This window comes from Terrapene carolina, unplaced genomic scaffold (genome assembly GCF_002925995.2).
Source record: "Terrapene carolina triunguis isolate 2854851 unplaced genomic scaffold, T_m_triunguis-2.0 Scaffold402, whole genome shotgun sequence".
NCBI classification, from domain to species: Eukaryota; Metazoa; Chordata; order Testudines; family Emydidae; genus Terrapene; species Terrapene triunguis.
In genome coordinates this window covers 2,773,758-2,794,264 of record NW_020664753.1, presented here as the reverse complement: position 1 = coordinate 2,794,264, position 20,507 = coordinate 2,773,758, and the positions used below count along the sequence as shown (strand labels likewise).

The 20,507-nt window shown below is 49.3% G+C and overlaps 1 protein-coding gene across 1 annotated transcript in view; it reads right to left on the bottom strand.

Annotated features, from left to right (window-relative positions):
* LOC112113909 (WASH complex subunit 2A) overlaps nt 1–19,603 on the bottom strand; it is a 67,286-nt gene extending 47,683 nt beyond the window's left edge. The window contains exons 1-10 of the mRNA XM_026658149.2: nt 19,493–19,603; nt 17,872–18,036; nt 6,915–6,980; nt 5,951–6,124; nt 4,832–4,925; nt 4,357–4,415; nt 3,320–3,367; nt 2,458–2,559; nt 1,535–1,622; nt 356–424 (exon numbers count right to left, since the gene is read on the bottom strand). Coding sequence (XP_026513934.1) covers nt 356–424; nt 1,535–1,622; nt 2,458–2,559; nt 3,320–3,367; nt 4,357–4,415; nt 4,832–4,925; nt 5,951–6,124; nt 6,915–6,980; nt 17,872–18,036; nt 19,493–19,585 — 958 coding nt within the window. The 5' untranslated portion in view covers nt 19,586–19,603. The remainder of the gene's footprint in view (nt 1–355; nt 425–1,534; nt 1,623–2,457; nt 2,560–3,319; nt 3,368–4,356; nt 4,416–4,831; nt 4,926–5,950; nt 6,125–6,914; nt 6,981–17,871; nt 18,037–19,492) is intronic.
* Between the last annotated feature and the right edge of the window lie 904 nt (nt 19,604–20,507).

The following is a 20,507-nucleotide window of genomic DNA, read 5'->3' as shown; positions in this document are numbered from 1 at the left end:
CTTTTTTGCCTGGGGCAGCAAAAAAGCCAGAGCCGGCCCTGACTGGGGGGAGGAGGGATCTCTCAGTGGTTTGAGCATTGGCCTGCTAAAAAACCCACAAAAAACCAACCTGTCAGGGACAGTACTTGGTCCTGCTAATGAAGGCAGGGTACTGGACTCGATGACCTTTCAAGGTCCCTTCCAGTTCTTTGAGATATAGATATATCTACACCCCCCGACCCCCCCATCATATAAAATGAAGGATGCTAACTGATACAGTGCAGAAGGTCTGGAATATATCACTCTATCCAGAAGATCTGACCCCCTTCCCCCAAATTTGGAAGCAGAAGTTACAGAGCAGAGAAGGAAGCCCTACCGTCTGATGGAACTCTGACTTCCTTCTTTTCTTTCAGAGTCTTCTTTGTTTTGATTTCTGCTGACAGGGCTTGGAGAAGAAAAGATGAAGAGGTCATTAAAAAGAGTCTCTTTACTCTTGTGATTTATTACCTGAGGCCAGCTTGCTATAAACGCATTTTAAAACACAATAGAGTCAGAACAAGAGCCTATTTGTATATTTTTCTACATTGCACAGCTTCCTGAAGCAACCCTGCAAACTAGTTTTATGCCCATTGTTCAACTGAGTGAACATTTTCAGAGGTTGAGGTGAACAGAAATGTGTCTTTTTTTTTTTTATTACAGTAGCACTTAAACTTCATATATCAGGGCCCCATCATGTCAGGCACTTTACAGATTAAAGATTTTAATTTAAAAGTATTGGATGGTGGTATATGTGGAAGATTCCTCTATTTTCATAAACAAGAACATTTTGCAAATTAAGCATGAAACTGACCAATCTAGTTTGACTGTTCAAGCTGAGCAAAGTGTGTGTGTGTGGGGGGGGGAACCAACAACAGGTGGTCTAAATGGTCAAGAGTAAATAAGAGGCAAAAATCTTTTACAATCAGTCTCTATGGTGGGACTAACACCAGCAGCAAGAAATGTTTCTCAGAGTACAAGTGATATTGACAAGTTAGCTTTTATTTAAAAGCCTGAACATACTAAACCAGTAAGATATTTTGTTTCTCTCACTCTTAGAACAGCCACAAAGGGAAGAGGCTAGTGGCCGGCGTCTCCCCCTAAGTCAGATGAAACAGCCAAACAATGTGCATTCACCAATGCGCAATTTTACACCATGCAGGGAGCAGACTAGGCGAGAATCCCCTTCCTGACCTAAACTGCAGGAAAGTGGAGAAGTGATTAGCCTGCTCCTGAATGGAGGATTCTACTGGTTCTCCCTACAAATTCCAACCTGACATTCATACCTACCCCAGGCCAGAACCCCTTTAGGATCCCATTGTCAAATGTCGTGTTATTAGAACATCATTGTCTGTATCATTTCCTTGTCTTGATTGCAAGAGGACAGATGCATGCTATTTGCTTTCATGCAAAACGCACTCACACATCTGAGAATACTATTGCACAAGTACAAAGAACTCCTCAAACAGCCTCAAGACCCTAGCGCTGCCCCACAGACATGTACTAAAGAGTAGCTTACAGGACTGCTCTTCATCTTGTTTGCTAGGCACATCCCCCTTGATCCGGGCAGCCAGCTCATCTGCAAACGACGTTGGTCTTTTCTTTTTCTGAGGGTACAACAAGGAGAAGGGAGAGAATACTGTGTTCCTTTCAGTGAAGTCCTATTTTATGTCTCAACGAGTGTTTGGCTCACCCTTTACTGGCAGAGATAAAAACATTACCCAAGGGGACAGCTCAGCAGCGCAAGCAACAGGTTCGATACCTGTAAACACAGGTACAGATGCCAGCAGAATCAATCAGCCCTTCATTCATCTGAGGCTAATCCACAGAGTTTCAACCCCATAATTGCATGGGATAGGAAGGGGGTTCAGATCAGATCCTTAGGGAAGGGAGCTCATGTCCTAGGACTGTGTGTGAGAGGAAGGGTTTTGTCCCAACATTCTGGGCTAAATCACTTCCCTTCCCCTATTGGCTGCCATGCTCCACACCAGAGGTAGCACTGCTTCAATAGGGCTATATGCTAATGGTTTGCGAAGCACTTTGGAATCCTGCAGGACAGAAAGTGTTATGCAAGTTTAAATTATCAGGTAATTTAATGGATCACAACAGGCAACACAAGCTATTTCCAACTTGTCTTCAAGATTCTTAAAGCCGCCACCTTGTTTCTGGGCAGTCCCCGGAGTGAGAGACAGACAACATTTGCATGTAGGAGCACAGTAATCTACTTTGCACAGCTTCAGAGGCTACTCGGCATCCCAAGAGGTACCATGAACAGGCAATAATGCTAGAAGGGAGCCTCAACAGTCTCTGCAACACCCCATGCCAGAGAACTCTTAGCCATCACTGTGCTTGCTCATTTCCTCACACTGATAGCATTGCAGTTCCTTCACACCCGCAAGAGGGAATCATGCCCCATTCCCACTGGCAGCAGTAATCCCTTACCGGCCTTGTGTTTTCTTCTAAGTCCTCTTCCTCTTTTTCAGAGTCACCAAAGAGGTCACACCCATTCTCCTCTTCCTCCTCATCACTCACCAATGTCCTTCTCTGAGAAGCAAGAACACAAGTCATTGTTGTCTGTTACAGCTAAAAAGAGAAAGGCCAGGAGACTGAACTGAATTTGCTTACAGGAACAGTCAACTAGTTTTAGGGGTATGATTTTTTGGGAGTGGGGATGACAGGGAAGAAAGTGTCCTAAGCCCCAAGTTATGTTGCATATTCTCCCTGGCCCAGCACTAACAGACAGTTCCTCCAATTGACTAAAGGGAAGAGAGATAAAGAATCTGATCATTAGGACAGTATCCTCACCATTACACATAGACCCCTCCCACCTCTGTTTCTACCTTCCCTTCTGCTTCATCCCCTACCTACTTTGCCTTTTCTCTTTTATCTGAGACATTGTGCATTTCTGAAGGTTTGGACTTGAACTGCAAGTGGGCTTTACTTCATTTTTAAAGCATTCACCCACACCCCATAACACCCCCAAACCAAGGACCATTGGTCCAAACATGCTGAGCACACAAACAAGATATTTGAAACATGATGTGATTTGCGTTTTAACTTAGACTTTGAACAACTGTCCCTATAAAATCTTATCTCCCCTCCTTTGCATCTCCATTGTGTACAGCACATAGATACATTGATTCCCAGGCCAGAAGGGACTACTATGATCATCTAGTCTGGCCTGTAAAACGCAGCCAAAGAACTTCCCCAAAGTAATTCCGAGAGCAGGAATTTCAGAAAAGCACCCAATCTTGATTTAAAAATCAAACAGCCTTTTGTTCCATTCCACAGTACTTGCCCTTACTGGCTTTTGGTCATCCTCGCTTGGGTTTTCAAATTCATCATCCGATTCCTAGAATGCAAAAGTGATTTGATAGCATGACTGTGTGCATTGTCTGTTTATGTGCCTAAGGTAGAATGCTTTAAAATTCCATGCCTGCAGCAGTTCTGACCGCCAAAACAGCCTACTGCACCTATTCAGCTTGCTTTCTGTCACTGAACCCAGCAGTCTAGTAACTAGTCACTACAGACCAGGACTGATGCGCAAGAGTTTTTAAGGCTTTGTTTTCAGAAAGGTGTTCAACATATTTTAACAGGAGTTTTAGTCTGGCTCAAAAGGAAAGCTCAAGTCTTACAAAATGCAGAAAGCAAAACTTTTCAGGAGCAGAGGAGAGCATGCTTCCACTAATTAGCATACAGCTGGTGCATGTAGTGTACACATTACAGACACAGCTTGTCAGATGTAAAAGATTGATACAGTAAAGGTATAAAACCACAAGTTATGGTTCACCATAATCAGTGGAGCTAAGCAGGTTTACAGAGTAAGCAGTGAATGGGGTTTCTGTTATTCATCTTCTGTCACCATACTGGATCATTGCATATACCTGCAGCGCGTGGGTAGCCACAGGAAGATCTAATTTTCTGTCATTTCAACAATAAGTGATTAGACTGAAAATATGTCAGCCAAATATGCCTTGCTCAATACAGGCAGCAAAATTAGAACTAGTGTCTCTTCATTGCTCTATTGAAAAGATTTTGTTTCAGGAAAAATTACTGCACAAGAACAGCAATGTGAAATATTTGTATCACAGTTAAAATATACAATTTAAAAGAGAGATTTAACCCTTTAGTGATGTTGGAGTGGAAAATGTCATTCTAAATAACGAGGCCATCATATTATCAAGAAGCCCAAGTGTTTATGCAAAAAATTATTTGGATCATCATAGCACCTAGGAGCTCCAGTCATGGGCCAGAACCCCACTATGCCAGGCATTGTACAAACAGAACAAAAATAGCCTCTGCCCCAAAAAGCTTAAGCAGCCAGTTATCGTCCCCTCTTACCTCTTCATCTTTTTCTTCACTGTCAATTAGACTCCCACGATCACTGTCTACTGACCCTTCTGTTTAAAAATGACAAACAGAAAAGAGAGCTCAGTTCAGAGGCACAGTGACACATGCAGCTATCCAGCCGTCAGAACACAGACATCTAGCCTACAGCATCGTAAATGGAGAATTAAACACTGTGTAAAGGAGATTGGTTTGAAAAGCACAGGTTACGATAATCCCTCCATTCCATGCCCACAAGCGTCAGATCTTGTAAGCACAGAGCACTCAGTCACATTAAGCTCGGCCAGTTCACTATAACATTTAGCTCTTAGCAGGTACCTGATATGGTGCATGCACGCCCCCCCTTAGTGCATCAGTCACCAAAATCACCAACACACGACATAATCCGAGCCATTCACTTCAACATGAGCCATAAGCAATAAGCTAGGAACTAGTTACCAACATAAATAAGGCCATCGCCCGCACAAACCTTCACTAGAGAAATCCCCTAGCCCAACATCATCGCGTTCCATGAACAGCTGGGAGCCAATTAAATAAGGTAAAGGCCTATCAATATAGAGATCCTGTAAAGAGACAGAGAGGGTTGGGTTTTTGTTTATATCTCTATGCCATGGAGAAGACACTTTACAGTTCCTATTTCAAAACAATACCGCACTCTTTTTTTAAAAGAACCCAACACTATGCAGACCATTAGTCACCATGTTTTAATCCCAAAACAGTTTTAGATTCCAAATCAGGTGCTGAATAATGCTCATGAAGACTGGATGAATAGAAGTATTACGCTGGAGTCCTGGGTCTAGGATTGACGGTTAGGGCTGTTATTTGTTGGTCCAATGGAGATCGTGGTCTATGTCAATTAAACTGTCTCCAAACCCCATAAAAGAACGAAGAGTTCACATTCATTAAGACCCCCTCCCCACACAGAAATTGAATGTGCCCCCTCCCAAACCCATCAATATGAACTACCCCCTTGTACTTCAACATGCACCAGAAAACCCAGAGAAAAGGGCACAGGGCCTTTTTCTACGTACTCTTCGCAAGTACATAAAACTACTATCTGGTTGGCTCTAAGACACAGGAGCTAGCTACACAAATCCAGAGATAGCTCAGCAAGGGGCGCTGCTGCCCGCCACTTCAGCCCCAATCAATGGGCCCAATTCTGATGCAACTTGTATCCGTTTTACACCAGCATAACCAACTTGGCTGGTATTGCTCCCCACTTGCACTGGTGTACACGAGATAAGATTCAAGCCCAATGCTCCCCACAAAGGGTACGTCTTCACTACCCGCCAGATGCGCAGGTAGTAATCGATCTATCGGGGATCGATTTATTGCGTCTCATCTAGATGCGATAAATCCATCCCTGAACGCACTCCCCGTCAACTCCGGAACTCCACCAGGGCGCGAGGCAGAAGCGGAGTCAACAGGGGAGCCGCGGCCGTCGATCCCGCGCCGTGAGGACGCGAGGTAAGTCGATCTAAGATACGCAACTTCAGCTACGAGAATAGCGTAGCTGAAGTCGATGTATCTTAGATCAATTCCCCCCCCCCCCCCCAGTGTAGACCAGCCCAAAGACAGGTTTCTTTACCTTTGGCTCCAGTATTAGTTCTACCCTTTCATTAGTTTCTTCCTCTTCAGAGTCTGAATTGCCTGCTTTGATGTCCAGCTGCTCAAATGCACTGTCCAGCACTTGCAACCCATAATTCACCGCTTCCTGGATTTTAGGAATCAAATCTGCTTCTTTTTGTTCCCGGGTCTTCTCCTTTAAATAACAGAAACACCGTATTAGTGTTTAGTTTTAGTCAAAGTCATTTTCACTGTCAAACGTAACTGCAGGAGGTTAGCTCCAAATCAGCATGATTCCACTCTCAATACAGCTACCTTCAAATCTCTTGGTGGCATAGAGGTATGGTTTCCACCTCTGATGGTAGAGGTCATGGGTTCAACTATGCCATAGCAGTGAGACTGAAAATTGCTGTCTCTCAGAGCTGTTTCACTATAGTTAAAACGACAAAAAACCCCTAGGTAAGCTTAAAATGGATAGAATTGAATACATCTTTTCATCAGATTAAATTCCATTTTACCAACCCCAAAATACAACAGATTTTTTAGCTTCCAAGTGCATTTAATTACCAAATGAAGAAAAGACTTCCTGGCTTTGCACCATTACAGGATTCCAGACACAATCCTGTGTCTAGTCACAACTCCAGGATTTGGGAAGAGTGCTTAGTCTCCTACCCCTTTTGCTATAATTACGTGTTGCTCTTAGAAAACTAGAATTTAAGCTTGGCTACTGGACACAAGACACTGGGCTAGAAGTTACAATACACCAGTCATTCTCAAAAGTGTTCCTGAGTTCTTAGGGTTGTGAGACTCAAGTCACCCAACAAGTGGACTTGCAAGAGTAAACAAAATTCAGCCTCTAAGTTGCAAGTGCCCGAGAGTAAAAAACAAAACGAAAAAAACAAAAACAAAGAACAACTTGTGTCTACTTCTGTTTTCCACAGCTCCAAACACACTGTCATCACTCATAATAATATAAGTCATCTAACCTGTTCTGCTTTGTCTCCTATTTCAGTTTTGGGAATAGATTCTTCCACTTCTTCATCATATACTCTCTATGGATTCAAGAGAATTGATTCAAATTAATATAACATTCTGCTGCAGATGGTGAAAAAACATACTGTCCACAAAGTATAGAAAAATTAACATATTGACTCTCTATTCCCACTACATTTCCAGGAAACAGAAACAATACGATCATTTATATCGGAGAGATTCAGCATGATGCTATTTTAGAACTGTCTAATGCATTTACACCTCTACCCCGATAGAAGGCTGTCCTCGGGAGTCAAAAATCTTACCACATTATTGGTGAAACCGCATTATATCGAACTTGCTTTGATCCGCCGGAGCGCGCAGCCCCGCTCCTCCAGAGCACTGCTTTACCGCGTTATATCTGAATTTGTGTTATATCGGGTGGCGTTATATTGGGGTAAAGGTGTATTTAAAAACACGTATTAATTTAGGATTAGAAGATTGGGTATTTTTTCTACAGTTTAGTAGAAAATATTTTGTACTTCTATAGCACCTTTCATAGGAGAATCGCAAAACAATTTTATGAACAGGGTTGGGTGTTTGTTCTAAAAATAACTGGTCAATTGACAGATCAAATATCACAAATGGTCAAATTTTAAAGCACTAATTTATTAGAACAGTAACAAAAGAAAAGACAGTAACCTTTTCCATAACTGGTGTTCGAGATGTGTTGCTCATGTCTATTCCACAGTAGGTGTGCATGCTCGCCACGCGCACCGGTGTCAGAAGTTTTTCCCCTAGCAGTACCCGTAGGGGAGCGCCCCAGTGACCCCTGGAGTGGTGCCTCCATGGCACGATATAAGGGACGCTGCAAGCGCCCCCCACCCTCAGTTCCTTCTTGCCAGACAGCTCCGACAGAGGGGAAGGAGAGCAGGATGTGGAATAGGCATGAGCAACACATCTCGAAGAACACCAGTTACGGAAAAGATAACTGTCTTTTCTTCTTCAAGCGATTACTCGTGTATTCTACAATAGGTGATTCCAAGCTATATCTGTTGGAGGTGAGTAGGAGTTCACAAATTCTCAGGACAGAGCACAGCGCTGCCAAACCCGGCATCCTCTCTGGTTTGGGAGACGATCGCATAATGCGAGGTGAAAGTGTGAACTGAAGACCACGTAGCAGCCCTACAAATGTCCTGGATGGGGACATGGGCCAAAAAGGAAGCCGATGAGGCCTGCGCCCGAGTCAAGTGCGCCTTCACAATTGGTGGTGGACAGATTCCCACCAGGTCATAACAGCTACGGATGCACGAGGTGATCCAGTTGGAGAGCTACTGAGTGGAGATCGGCCGAACTTTCATGCGCTCGGCCGAGGCGATGAACAGTTGCGAGGACTTTCTGAACAGCTTAGTCCGCTCCAGGTAGAAAGCCAGAGCCCGTCTCACATCCAGCGTGTGGAGGCGGTGCTCCTCACTGGACGCTTGGGGCAGAGGACCGGCAGAAAAACGTCCTGACCCATGTGATAGGCGGAGACCACCTCAGGAGGAACGAAGGGTGTGGGTGGAGCTGGACCATATCTTTATGAAACACCATGTATGGGGGCTCGGAGGTCAGGGCCCTGAGTTCTGAGACCCGCCTAGCCGACATGATTGCAACCAGGAAGGCCACCTTCCATGAGAGGTGTGACTAGGAGCATGTGGCTAGCAGCTCAAACGGGGGCCCCCGTGAGACGGGCCAACACCAGGTTTAGGTCCCATTGCAGGACCGGAGGCCTAACATACGGGGCCCCTTAAGGAATTGGCCAGTCATAGCATGGGAGAATACCATATGGCCCTGCACCGGCGGATGGAAGGCTGATATGGCCGCCAGGTGCAACTTGACTGACGAGGCCACCAGGCCCTGGGCTCTAAGGTGAAGGAGGTAGTCCAGAATAAGGTGGATCGGGGCAGCCACCAGGGAAATGCCCCAACTCATCCGCCCATCTGGAAAACCGAGATCACTTTGCCAAGTAGGATCGGCGTGTGGAGGGCCGCCTGCTTTCTAGGAAGATGTGCTGAACCTCTTCCGAGCACGTCCTTTCCTCCATGCTGTGAGGTGGAGTGCCCCTAGGTTGGGTTCTGGGAGAGCAGGTCCAGGCAGGATGGCAACAGCCATGGCAGGGCGACCGCCAGGCCCGTGAGGGTCCCGTACCAATGCTGCCTGGGCCATGCTGGGGAAATCAGAAGGACCCAGGCCTTGTCCAACTTTATCTTTTCCAGGACCTTGCCGATAAGCAGGAACGGGGAAAGGCATAGAGAAACTTGCTTGACCAGGACAGGAGGAAGGCATCGGAGATAGCGCCCCATCCCAGCTCCCCACCCCCCCCACCCACCCCCGGAGCAGAACCGGGGACAGTGATGGTTCTGCCGAGTCGCGAACAGGTTCACCTGGAGAGTTCCCCACACTTGGAAAAGTCTGTGCACCACCTCTGGGTGGAGAGACCACTCGTGCTCATAGACTCATAGACTTTAAGGTCAGAAGGGACCAATATGGTCATCTAGTCTGACCTCCCGCATGATGCAGGCCACAAAAGCTGACCCCCCCACTTTCCCTTAACTCTGCTGTTGAAGTCTCCAGATCATGATCTAAAGACTTCAGGTTGCAGAGAATCTTCCAGCTTGCGACCCCTGCCCTATGCTGCGGAGGAAAGCGAAAAACCTCCAGGGCCACTGCCAATCTACCCTGGAGGAAAATTCCTTCCCGACCCCAAATATGGCGATCAGCAGAACCCCGAGCACACAGGCAAGATTCTCTAGCCAGACCCTCATTTTACCATCGATGACCGTTATTGCCTAATTGATTAAAATCACCTAATCCCATCAAACCATTCCCTCCATAAACTTATCTAGCCTAATCTTGAAGCCAGAGAGGTCTTTCGCCCCCACCGTTTCCCTCGGAAGGCTGTTCCAAAATTTCACCCCTCTGACGGTTAGAAACCTTCGTCTAATTTCAAGCCTAAATTTCCCCACGGCCAGTTTATATCCATTCGTTCTCGTGTCCACATTAGTACTGAGCTGAAATAATTCTTCTCCATCCCTGGTATTTATCCCTTTGATATATTTAAAGAGAGCAATCATATCCCCCCTTAGCCTTCTTTTGGTTAGGCTAAACAAACCAAGCTCCTCGAGTCTCCTTTCATAGGAAAGGTTTTCCATTCCTCGGATCATCCTAGTTGCCCTTCTCTGTACCCGTTCCAGTTTGAGTTCATCTTTTTTAAACATAGGAGACCGGAACTGCACACAGTACTCCAAGTGAGGTCTCACCACTGCCTTGTATAACGGAAGCAGCACCTCCCTGTCCCTACTAGAAATACCTCGCCTTATGCATCCCAAGATCGCATTAGCTTTTTTCACAGCCACGTCGCATTGCCGACTCATAGTCATCCTGCGATCAACCAGGACTCCGAGGTCCTTCTCCTCCTCAGTCACTTCTAACCTATGCGTCCCTAGCTTATAACTGAAATTCTTGTTAGTCATCCCTAAATGCATCACCTTACACTTCTCACTATTAAATCTCATCCTATTATTATTACTTCAATTTACAAGGTCATCCAAGTCTCCCTGCAGAATATCCCGATCCTTCTCTGAGTTGGCAATACCTCCCAACTTTGTGTCATCCGCAAACTTTATCAGCCCACTCCTGCTGAGAGGAGAAGTCCCTGCTCAAGCGATCCACCTGCGCATTCCGGGCACCCTGTAGATGGAAGGCCTGTAGGCAGATGTCATGGGCTATAGAAAAATCCCACAGCCCGAGGGCTTCGCAGCAGAGGATCAGGCCCTGCCTTGCCTGTTGATATAGAAGATCAAGGCCGTGTTGTCAGTGAGGACCCTGACCACCCAGCCCTCCAGGTGCAAGCGGAAGGCCATGCACGTCAATCTTACCGCCCTGAGCTCCTTGATGTTTATGTGGAGGGTCAGATCCTGAGCTGACCACAGACCTTGGGTCTGGAACGTTCCCCACATGGCCCCCCCCCATCCCAGGTCTGACACGTTGGACACCAGCTCCAGCGACGGGGCCCTGCCCCTGAACGGGATCCCATGGAGCATGTTTCTTGGGGAGGACCACCACCGTAGGGAGGTGATCACTGGTTTGGGCACCGTGAGGACTTTGTCCATCCTGCCACTGGCCTGGGAGAACTCCAAGGCCAACCAGAGCTAGAGGGGCTTCATCCTGAGTCTGGTGTGACAGACCACATACTTGCACGCCGACATGTGACCCAAGAGCTGGAGGCACACTCTTGCTGTTGTCACTGGAAACCTTGTGACCATGTCGATGAGCCCCTTCATGGTCTCGAACCTGTCCGGTGGGAGGGAGGCTTTGGCCGACGAGGCGTCCAGGACCGCCCCGATAAACTCTATGCGGTGTACCAGGACTAACGTGGACTTGGTGTTGTTTACCAACAGGCCCAAAGTGGTGCACGTGGACAGAAGGAGCGCCACGTGATCCCGCACCTGCAACCAGGAGCTGCCCTTGACCAACCAGTTGTCCAGATAGGGGAAGATCTGGACCCCCCGGCGCCTGAGGTAGGTCGCCACCACCGACATACATTTCATGAATGCCCTGGGGGCAGTGGACAGGCCAAATAGGAGGACCGTAAATTGGTAGTGTTCCTGCCTCACCATGAAACAGAGGAAGCGTCTGTGCCCCTCAAATATATGAATGTGGAAGTACGCGTCCTGCAGATCAAGGGTGGCGTACCAGTTCCCGGGATCCAGGGAAGAGGATGATGGAGGCCCGGGAGACCATGCGGAACTTGAGTTTCACCATGTACTCGTTCAGGCCTCGCAGGTCCAAGATGGGCCTGAGCCCCTCTTTGGCCTTCAGAATAAGGAAATAACGCGAGTAGTACCCCTTGTCTTTGAACTCCCCCGGTACCGCTTCCACCGCTCCTAGGCCCAGGAGCCGCCCCACCTCCTGCTCGAGCAGAGCCTCGTGCGAGGAGTCCCCCAGAAGGGATGGGGGCAGGGGGTGGTTGGGCGGGGAGGAAGTAAACTGGAGAGTGTAGCCCCGGGAGATGGTGTTGAGGACCCATCGGTCCGAGGTCAGCCACGACCACTCAGGGAGGAAAGCACACAACCGATTGGAGAAGGGAAGCTTTACTGAGGGTGGATCCCTGAGAACTGGCAGGGCGCCCCCGGGCGTCCCGTCAAAACCGCATTTTCCCCGATTGCTTGCCCTTGGAGTACCCAGGCTGGGGGGCAGGCCGAGACTGCTTCTGTGGACACCTCTTATAAGCCCGCAACTTCTTATAAGCAGTCTCGTATTTTGACTGGGTGGCCTGAGCGGGAGTCTGCTGCAGCTTGAACTTAAGTTTAGCTGGAGCCAGAACATAGAGACCCAGAGTCTGGAGAGTCGTGCGGGAGTCTTTCAGGCCATGCAGCTTTGTATCAATTTGTTCTGCAAACAGAGCTTTGCCGTCAAACAGGCGGTCCTGCAGGGAGGTCTGCGCCTCACTGGACAGCCCAGAGAGCGAGAGCCATGACGCCCTTCTCATGGACACTGTGGAGGCCATGGACTGTGCGGCCATGTCCACTGCATCCGAAGCTGCCTGCAGGGTTGCCCTGGCGGCCGCTGTGCCCTCCTCCACCAGTGCTTTGAACCCCTTCCTGTCGCACTCCTGGGGGGAGTCCTCGAACTTGGGCAGGGAGACCCACAGATTGAACTCCTACTGGCCCAGGAGAGACTGGTGGTTCGCCACCCGTAACTGGAAGCTCGAGGACGAATAAATTTTTCTTCCAAATGAGTCCAGCCTCCTTGAATCTTTATTTTTTGGGGTAGGGGCTGGTTGGCCCTGCCGTTCCCTGTGGTTGACCGACTCGACCACCAGGGAGTTAGGAGCAGGGTGGGTGTATAAGTGTTCATGCCCCTTGGCGGGTACAAAATACTTGCATTCCACTCTCTTTAGAGATTGGGGCCAATGAGGCCAGGGTTTGCCACAGGGCATTTGAAATTTTCGCCACCCCTTCGTGGCGAGGCAAGGCCACACTGCCCGGTGCAGAGGAGGACAGCATGTTAAACAGGGAGTCCGAGGGCTCCTCCATCTCCTCTGCTTGGAGGTGGAGGCTTGATGCCACCCTTTTTAAGAGTTCTTGGTGGGCCCTAAAGTCCTCCTGCGGGACAGAGGGAAGAGGGGCCATAATCGCCTCATCCAGGGAGAGTGAGAAGGCCGGCGCAGTACTTTGGGTGTCCACCGGCACTGGAGGATTCACCACCTGATCGGTCTCTGGGCATGGTGCCGAGGATGTACGTCCCACTGACTCCTTCCTCGGAGGCCTGGAGAGGGAGGCCGAAGGTCCTTCTGAGGCCATGGTGCGAGCCTCCACTGGGGGCTGCGTCGGGGGCCACGGTGCCCACTGGTACCATTGGCCCAGCCACGGGGCCCGATGCCACTGCACCTGCTGTGGCACCGGCGGGGCCAGATGTTTGGCCTGGCTGGCCTGGCCCATCGATGGACGACTACGAAGGGAGGCTAGGCTGACATACGACCTGCCGCTGTCCCTGGACCGGGAGGAGCAGCAGCACCGGGAGCGATGCCGACCACAGGACCGCAATCCCGACATGGAGGACTGGTACAGTCGGTAACAGCTGCTCCGCGATCAGCTCCGCTGGGCGGGCCTGCGACAGCAAGACGCCAGCGATTGACGCCCAGGGCTGCGGAGGCAGTGCCGTGGCGGGGTCCTGGAGCGCGACGCCGAACGGGAACGACGTCGACATTCGTGCCATGACCAGCTGCGATAGCCCCTCCGAGATGAGGAACTTTGGCATCGTCTGCCTCGGTCCCATCGGTGTTCGCTCCGAGGCGGAGCAGTGCAGAGAGTCTTGGTCAGAAGGAACTCAACCAGACAGCCTGGTGGGCATTGAGGGCGATCCACGTGGACTTTGCCCTGAACGGCTGCTGGACGGTGAACGGTGTCGGGAACGTTCCCTCGACCGAGACTGGTACTGTGCTGGGGGTGACTGTGGAGATCCCAGAGGCGGCTTGCCTCTGGAGTGCGGGGCCGACGTTGGCGGTGCTCCTGGTACCAGCATGGACATAACATCCCGGGCCGCCTGCAGGGCCTCCGGTGTGGATGGCATTCGGACAGCCGGGGAGGCCTGCTCCGAATGGGCCGGGCTACTCCACTCGAGTCGGAGGCCTAGAGGCCATTGGGGATCGAGGACTGCCTGACATGGGTCTAGCCCCTGTCCTGGGTTTACTCCAGTGCCGCGGCGAAGAAGTCCTCTTCCTAGCCTTCTTGGCATGCCCCATGGTCGGGGAGTGGTGCTGATTAGTCGCTGGCGCCGAAGGGTCACCGCGCATCAACACCGCGGTGCCGACTCGGGGCGGCGTGCCGGAGCTGGGGTCAGCGCTGATTCCATCAGAATAGCCCTGAGCCTAATGTCCCTTTCTCTCTCGGTCCGAGGCTTAAATGACTTGCAAATCTTGCAGTGATCGCTGAGATGGGTTCCCCCAAACAGCACAGGCTGCATGCAGATCACTCAGTGGCACAGATAACCTACAAGTGTCGCACGATTTAAAACCTGGGGCACGCCCCAGCCCGGCCGCTCTAGCTAAACTAAAACTAACTAACTACCGGTACCATACACTGAACGAACAAGCAGTTTTGGGGACGAGCTACAGCAAAGCTGGAGCAGAGCCGTTCCGAAGCACCTTCACTGGCGGCAAGAAGGAACTGAGAGTGGGGGGAGCGCGCAGCACCCCTTATACCGCACCATGGAGGCACCACTCCAGGGGTTGATGGGGCTCTCCCCCTACAGGTACTGCTAGGGGAAAAACTTCCGGCACTGGTGCACGTGGCAAGCACGTGGCGAGCACGCACAGCTACTGTGGAATAGACATGAGCAATCCCTTGAAGAAGAATAAGCCTTTATGGTCTCCAATAGGCTTAGCCTTATATGCTTATGCCTAATTACAAAAAACAAGTTACTTAACTGATTTACTTTAACTCAGAAAAATGCAAAACACAGTACGGTGAAGTTCTAAAAACAGGAATGATTATTACCTTTTTTTAAGCAATGTCAGCTTCACATTTAAATGTGAACTGATTCAAGACTGAACAGTTACAAAAGAAAAATATTAAGTTAAATCTTTTCTCTCTGTGTTGGGAAAGAAATTTTAATAACTGAACCCTCCTCTCCCTCGTCCACTCTCTTCTGAATTAATTTCTGCATGTTTGTGTAGTCATTTTACACTGTAAATTCTTCGGGCAAAGACTGTCTTAATTTATTGAATGTGCTTTGTAAGTCACCAGGTGCATTGATGGCCAGTATACAAGATATATCCTACATACAATGTTTGTTCTAGAAGATTCCAGCCAATCAAGATGCTCAACTTCAATGTGTTCACCTTCTTCCCCCAACAGGTGGCATTAGCATGTAGTAAAGTGAATAATCAAGACATCTAAATAGGCTTGCCATCCATTGGCACTATGATGCAATCAAAAAGGTAGGCTGATGCCTACATCAGGACACTTGCTGGAATACATGACCATGGTCAAATAAGGGATGGTCAATTGACCAGCTTGCCAAACCTAGCTATGAACATCTGGTAAGACATTAAACTGGTTCACAGATTAGTAACTGAAGCACAGAAAAGTTTAGGCCAAAGGTATTAGAAGTGGCACCCGATTCCGAGTACTTCAATTTTTGGGCAACCAACTTGAGACAATTTGGACCAGATTTTCAAAGACATTGAGCACCCACAATATCATCTTTTAAATGCCTTACACAGCAACATTGTGATGCAGCACAACACAGCTAGGTATCACAGTATCTAAAGATACCAAGGGCCTGATTCTCCACTGCCTTGTCCTTGTACAAAGGCCCTTACAGGAATAAAGTATCTCTACTTTATGAAAGCCAAGCACAGAGTACAATGTTGATCAAGGCAAAATATCTGCCAGTGTGCAGAGCACTTCAGAATGCCTAAAGAAATTAAAGCCATTCATTGCTATAGCATTACTCACTAAGTAGTTAAGTAGTAGTTAAGTTTAGTGTGTAACGCCAACATTTTTCACATCCAACTTCTTACTGTACTGAAACACTGATGTTCACATATACGAGCACCAATACAGTCATTCTGTCACAGCAAATACTTTCTTCTAATAAACAGCAATAGCTACAGACAATTGTCTTCAAACCATCAGCTCTGATATTTTACGGCACCTGCTTTTACTATACCATAATGAAGACATTACAATTGTGCAGAGCTTCCAACATGACCTGTGAAGTCACCCAAGGTGTGATTACTACAGCTGCAGTACTTGCAAAGGTGCTGCAGGCCTATCATGCAGAATTCACTGAGCAACTCCACAGCCTGTTCTCCGCAAGGTGGATAACACTGTTTTATTTACATTCATTTTGAAGGTTAGAGCCTTTCCCTCTTCCCCTCTCAGATGCCCCCTTCTAACCTGCCCCTCATGGCCCATAAGCCCCTACAAACACAGACCCAGAGCCTCCCTGAGCCCTTAAGGGGGGGAGCCCCTGAGATCATAGACAAGAGCCTCTGCCCTCCCTCCCACCATGAGCCCCTATACACACAACCCATCCCCTGCTTCCCACACTCTTACCCCTCACTGCCGGTGAGCCTTGGGTCCCTGATGCCAAGAGAATCATAAGCCTCAGCCACATTGAGGACCTGGCACCCCAAGGCCCAGCATGCCTGAGCAGTACCTGGGTGCCATGCTGGCAGCACTCCTACCATGTGACCTGCGAGCCCAATGTTACGTGGCTGCCGGTGCTGGTACTGTCATGCATTCATGCAAGCTGACAATCGCAGTGTGCCAGGGCTTTGATTCTCCCTTTCCACTCCTCGCCCCCCAACACTTTAGCAACACTTACTTACATTTTCTACCCCCCCCTTTTTTCCCCCCAAAGGTCTCATACACCACCCGCCCCCCCCAGTTCAGTACTCTGTCATGATCCCCCTGGGATTCATGACACACAGTTTGGGAAACGCAGGTTTAGCAGAACCAAATGCTTGTATGAACACTGTCCCTATTAACAGTATATCAAGAGATACATTCAGATAGGTCAGTGATTCTTAACCTTTACTGCATCCCGCACCCTTTTGGTTCTCAAAAATATGTTCTTGCACCCCTTATCAAAAATCGTTGAAGTAGGTCAGTTCTTTAAACCTAGATATATCATAACTATAGAATGAAAGTGATTGAAATTAAAATAAATATATAATTCTCAGTTAAAATTTAACAGCGTAATCGTTAAAAATGTATAATGTTAATAAATACATAGGTTTGATGAAACAAAGTAGTTGTACTTACATGCCTATGCTTAATTTGTGTTTTCGATGATTTACCTTCTAAAAAAATCTGGCATGTCTCGCACCCCCAGAAAGGGCATCTCGCACCCCAGGTTAAGAACCACTGAGATAGGTGATCATCTCAAAAAACTCTACATTGCTTTTCAGATCAGCCTGTGGAAGTCTCCAAGATTAACGAAGTCTCCTTATAGGACATTTACAACTGGACTGAACAAGACACTAAAAATATACTGTGGAGAACAATCAGATATGGGCTCTCTCAGCCACTCTCAACGGACAGGGGCTGTGACCCAGAAGTGGATCACAAGGAGATGCCCCTTATGTCAGACTTCAGGCAGCTGAGACTGAAAAACCAAAAGAAATCCCCTGGTTGCTAGGACCCAGCAGGCACCAGGATAAGGGAGGGAAGGTGCTATTCATAATAGTGTAAAGAAGCCAGAACTACAAACTTGCCTAATATTTCTGGCATAATTTAGAGAAGTGACTTCTGAACAGACAAAATTATCAGAAACAATACATCATTCTACCAACAGTTATAGGATTGCCAAACAAAAATGAACAAACAATAGAGATCCAGGAGAAGTGCTCTCTATTTTAACATACTCCAAATTATATCACTTGCTTCTAAGCCTGTTAGATCCTGGTGCACTCACATTTTCAATGAACTGTGTGTTGGACAACATAAGAAAGTCATTGAAGACATTACGTAGGCGACAGTCTGTGGCTTTTGTTTCATGAATCAGTCCGTCTACTTGCTTTTTAATTTCATGCGTCCTGGAGATGGTCTGCTGGGAAAACTCTTGCAGAAAATGCAGAAGCTATTTACAAAACACATAAGAGAGTGGTGTTTAATTTCAGATAACTTTAGACACAATAAAAAGGCCAGGGCTATTCATTCAAGTGAATTAAAAACAGGAAAGTGACAAAATAAAGATCTTTTAGACTGGAGAACTCCTGACTCAAGTTACTAATACTCTAAATGTTCTTGTGATTCCCTCCCACCCTTCATTATTTTTGTAGTTTATTTTTTTGCAGTTCACACTGGGCCAGCTCATAAAATAAGAGAGTATTAAAATAGCAGAAACCACCACTGATTTGCTGAGGGGTTGGATTTAAAGTGGCATCACATCCCTCTCCTTTCACCATGGCCCCCCCATCTGGCACTAGTTGCACTATGATTCCATGAGGACTTGCTGTGACACAGGGAAGTGAGGGGAAAGCCCAGGACGGCAGCTGTCTGCAACACTATTCTGGGTGTGCTACCAACCTGAGAAATTTCTGAAGGTAATTAACGCTGAACCTGTCACTCCTGGTACATGCGCTGAACAGGTGGGAGGGGAAGAAAGTCCCAGAGGGAACTAGGAGGAGTAGGGTGAATGGGGAGATGGGAAATTCTAGAGCTCTCAGGACATCCATTGGTTGCCCCCTCCCCAATCCACAGGAAAGGTGGCCCTCAGTTTGGAGAGCGAGACCAGTTTCATTTTCTGTTTGTATTTCCGGGGGGGGGGGGGGAAGAGATTTCCCAGCTCTTGGCCACTAGCACCCTAGTGCCATGTTTGGGTTTCCAGTCTGCAGGGAGAGGTCCATATATTCAAGAATCCACACAGCATAGGAGAAATACACCCCCCATTAGAGCCAGCTGCCCAAAGAGCCCCACTGCCAGCTTCTTTATGACCCCCCCCCCAGACCTATGAGCCCACCCGTACTTTTGCAGCTAGCTTTGGGGAACACAGCTGGCTCAGCCTTTGGGCCCTCCCCTCACCACAAGCACCCCACTACTCCCAGCTACCAAGACCCTCCAGACTGCACCCACTAGAGTGGGGTACAGGCTGCCTGAGGACAGCCCCCTTCGCAGGGGGCCAGCAAGTAACAGGCCAGGCCCCCACTGTAAGGCAATGAGAAACACCAGGGGACCAGCCCCCTGGTGCTGCCACAGCATGGGGAGAGGGAAGCAGGTGCCAGGAGAGGCTAAGGAGGGCCCGGAGGCTGAGACCAAGTCCAACTGTAGAATCACTTCTCCCACAACCCCTCACCAGCCCCCCCTTAGCTCCCTTCACCACCTCCTGCCAGACCTCCACCGGTCCCCATAGCTCCCTTCACCTCCCCCCACCACTCTCCCCTTCACCCCCATAGCTCCCTTCACCTCCCCCTTCACCCCTATAGCTCCCTACACCTCCCCGCACAAACCCCGCATCACCCATACCTGCCCATTAGCCCCCTCCCCCGCCCCCCGGGAGCCGCGCTCATGGCCCCGAGCCGCCACCCAACGCTCACGCCGGCGTCAGCTGCCAGCGACCAGCTCTGGCTGCCCTTGCGGATCTCGTCCAGGGCCCAGGCCCGCTCCCAGACCGGCTCAGCGCGCTCCATGGCAGAGCCCTGCCAGCGCCTGCGCCCCGCCCCTGCCAGCCCGGCCGGCCGTCAGCTGAGCCCGATCATGTGACCCGCCCCACCACGTGGTCCAGCCGCAGCCTTCGCTTCTGGTTACTGGATAGACGCCCTTCAGCCCAGCCCCGACCCCGGGGTCACTGACCCCGCCCCTTCCCCCGCCGAGCTCACTGCACCCTCCCCTCCTCTCCCATAGGGGCTTATCCACCCCAGGCCCTGCAGGGCTGATTCTCCCCCTCCCCCACCAAGGGATCACAACCCGTCTCCCACACTCACTCACCATCCCCGCCCTGCCACCGGGGATTACTGACACCCTGCAGACTACCGGGGTTCATCCACCCCCTGCATTCACCTTCCACCAGGACTCTTTCACCTGGCACATCCCAGCGCCCCTTATGGTTGACAACTTTCCAGTCACACAAAATGGAACACCCTAGCCCCGCCCCTTCCCTGAGGCCCACCCCCCTCACTACATTCCCTCTCACTCCTTGGCTCGCTCTCCCCCACCCTCACTGGGCTAGGGCAGGGGGTTGGGGTGTGGGAGAGGGTGAGGGCTATAACTGGGGGTGCAGGCTGTGGGGTGGGGCCAGAAATGAGGGGTTTGGGGTGGAGGAGGGGGCTCCAGGCTGGGGCCAAGGGATTCGGAGTGTGGAAGGGGGTTGAGATGTGGGAGGCAAGGCCGGCTCTAGGCACCAGCAAAACAAGGAGGTGCTTGGGTTGGCACGTTTGCAGGGGGCAGCATTTGGGCCATCCTATTTTTTTTTTTTTTAAACTCACTTCCTTCCCTCTCACAATCCTGCAGAAGGGGAGCCACAGAGCAGCTGGGGATCCCAGCATGGGAGCTAAGAACCCATGGGACCCTGGGAGCTGTAGTTCCTTGCCTAGCTCCCTGCCTATAGAGCCA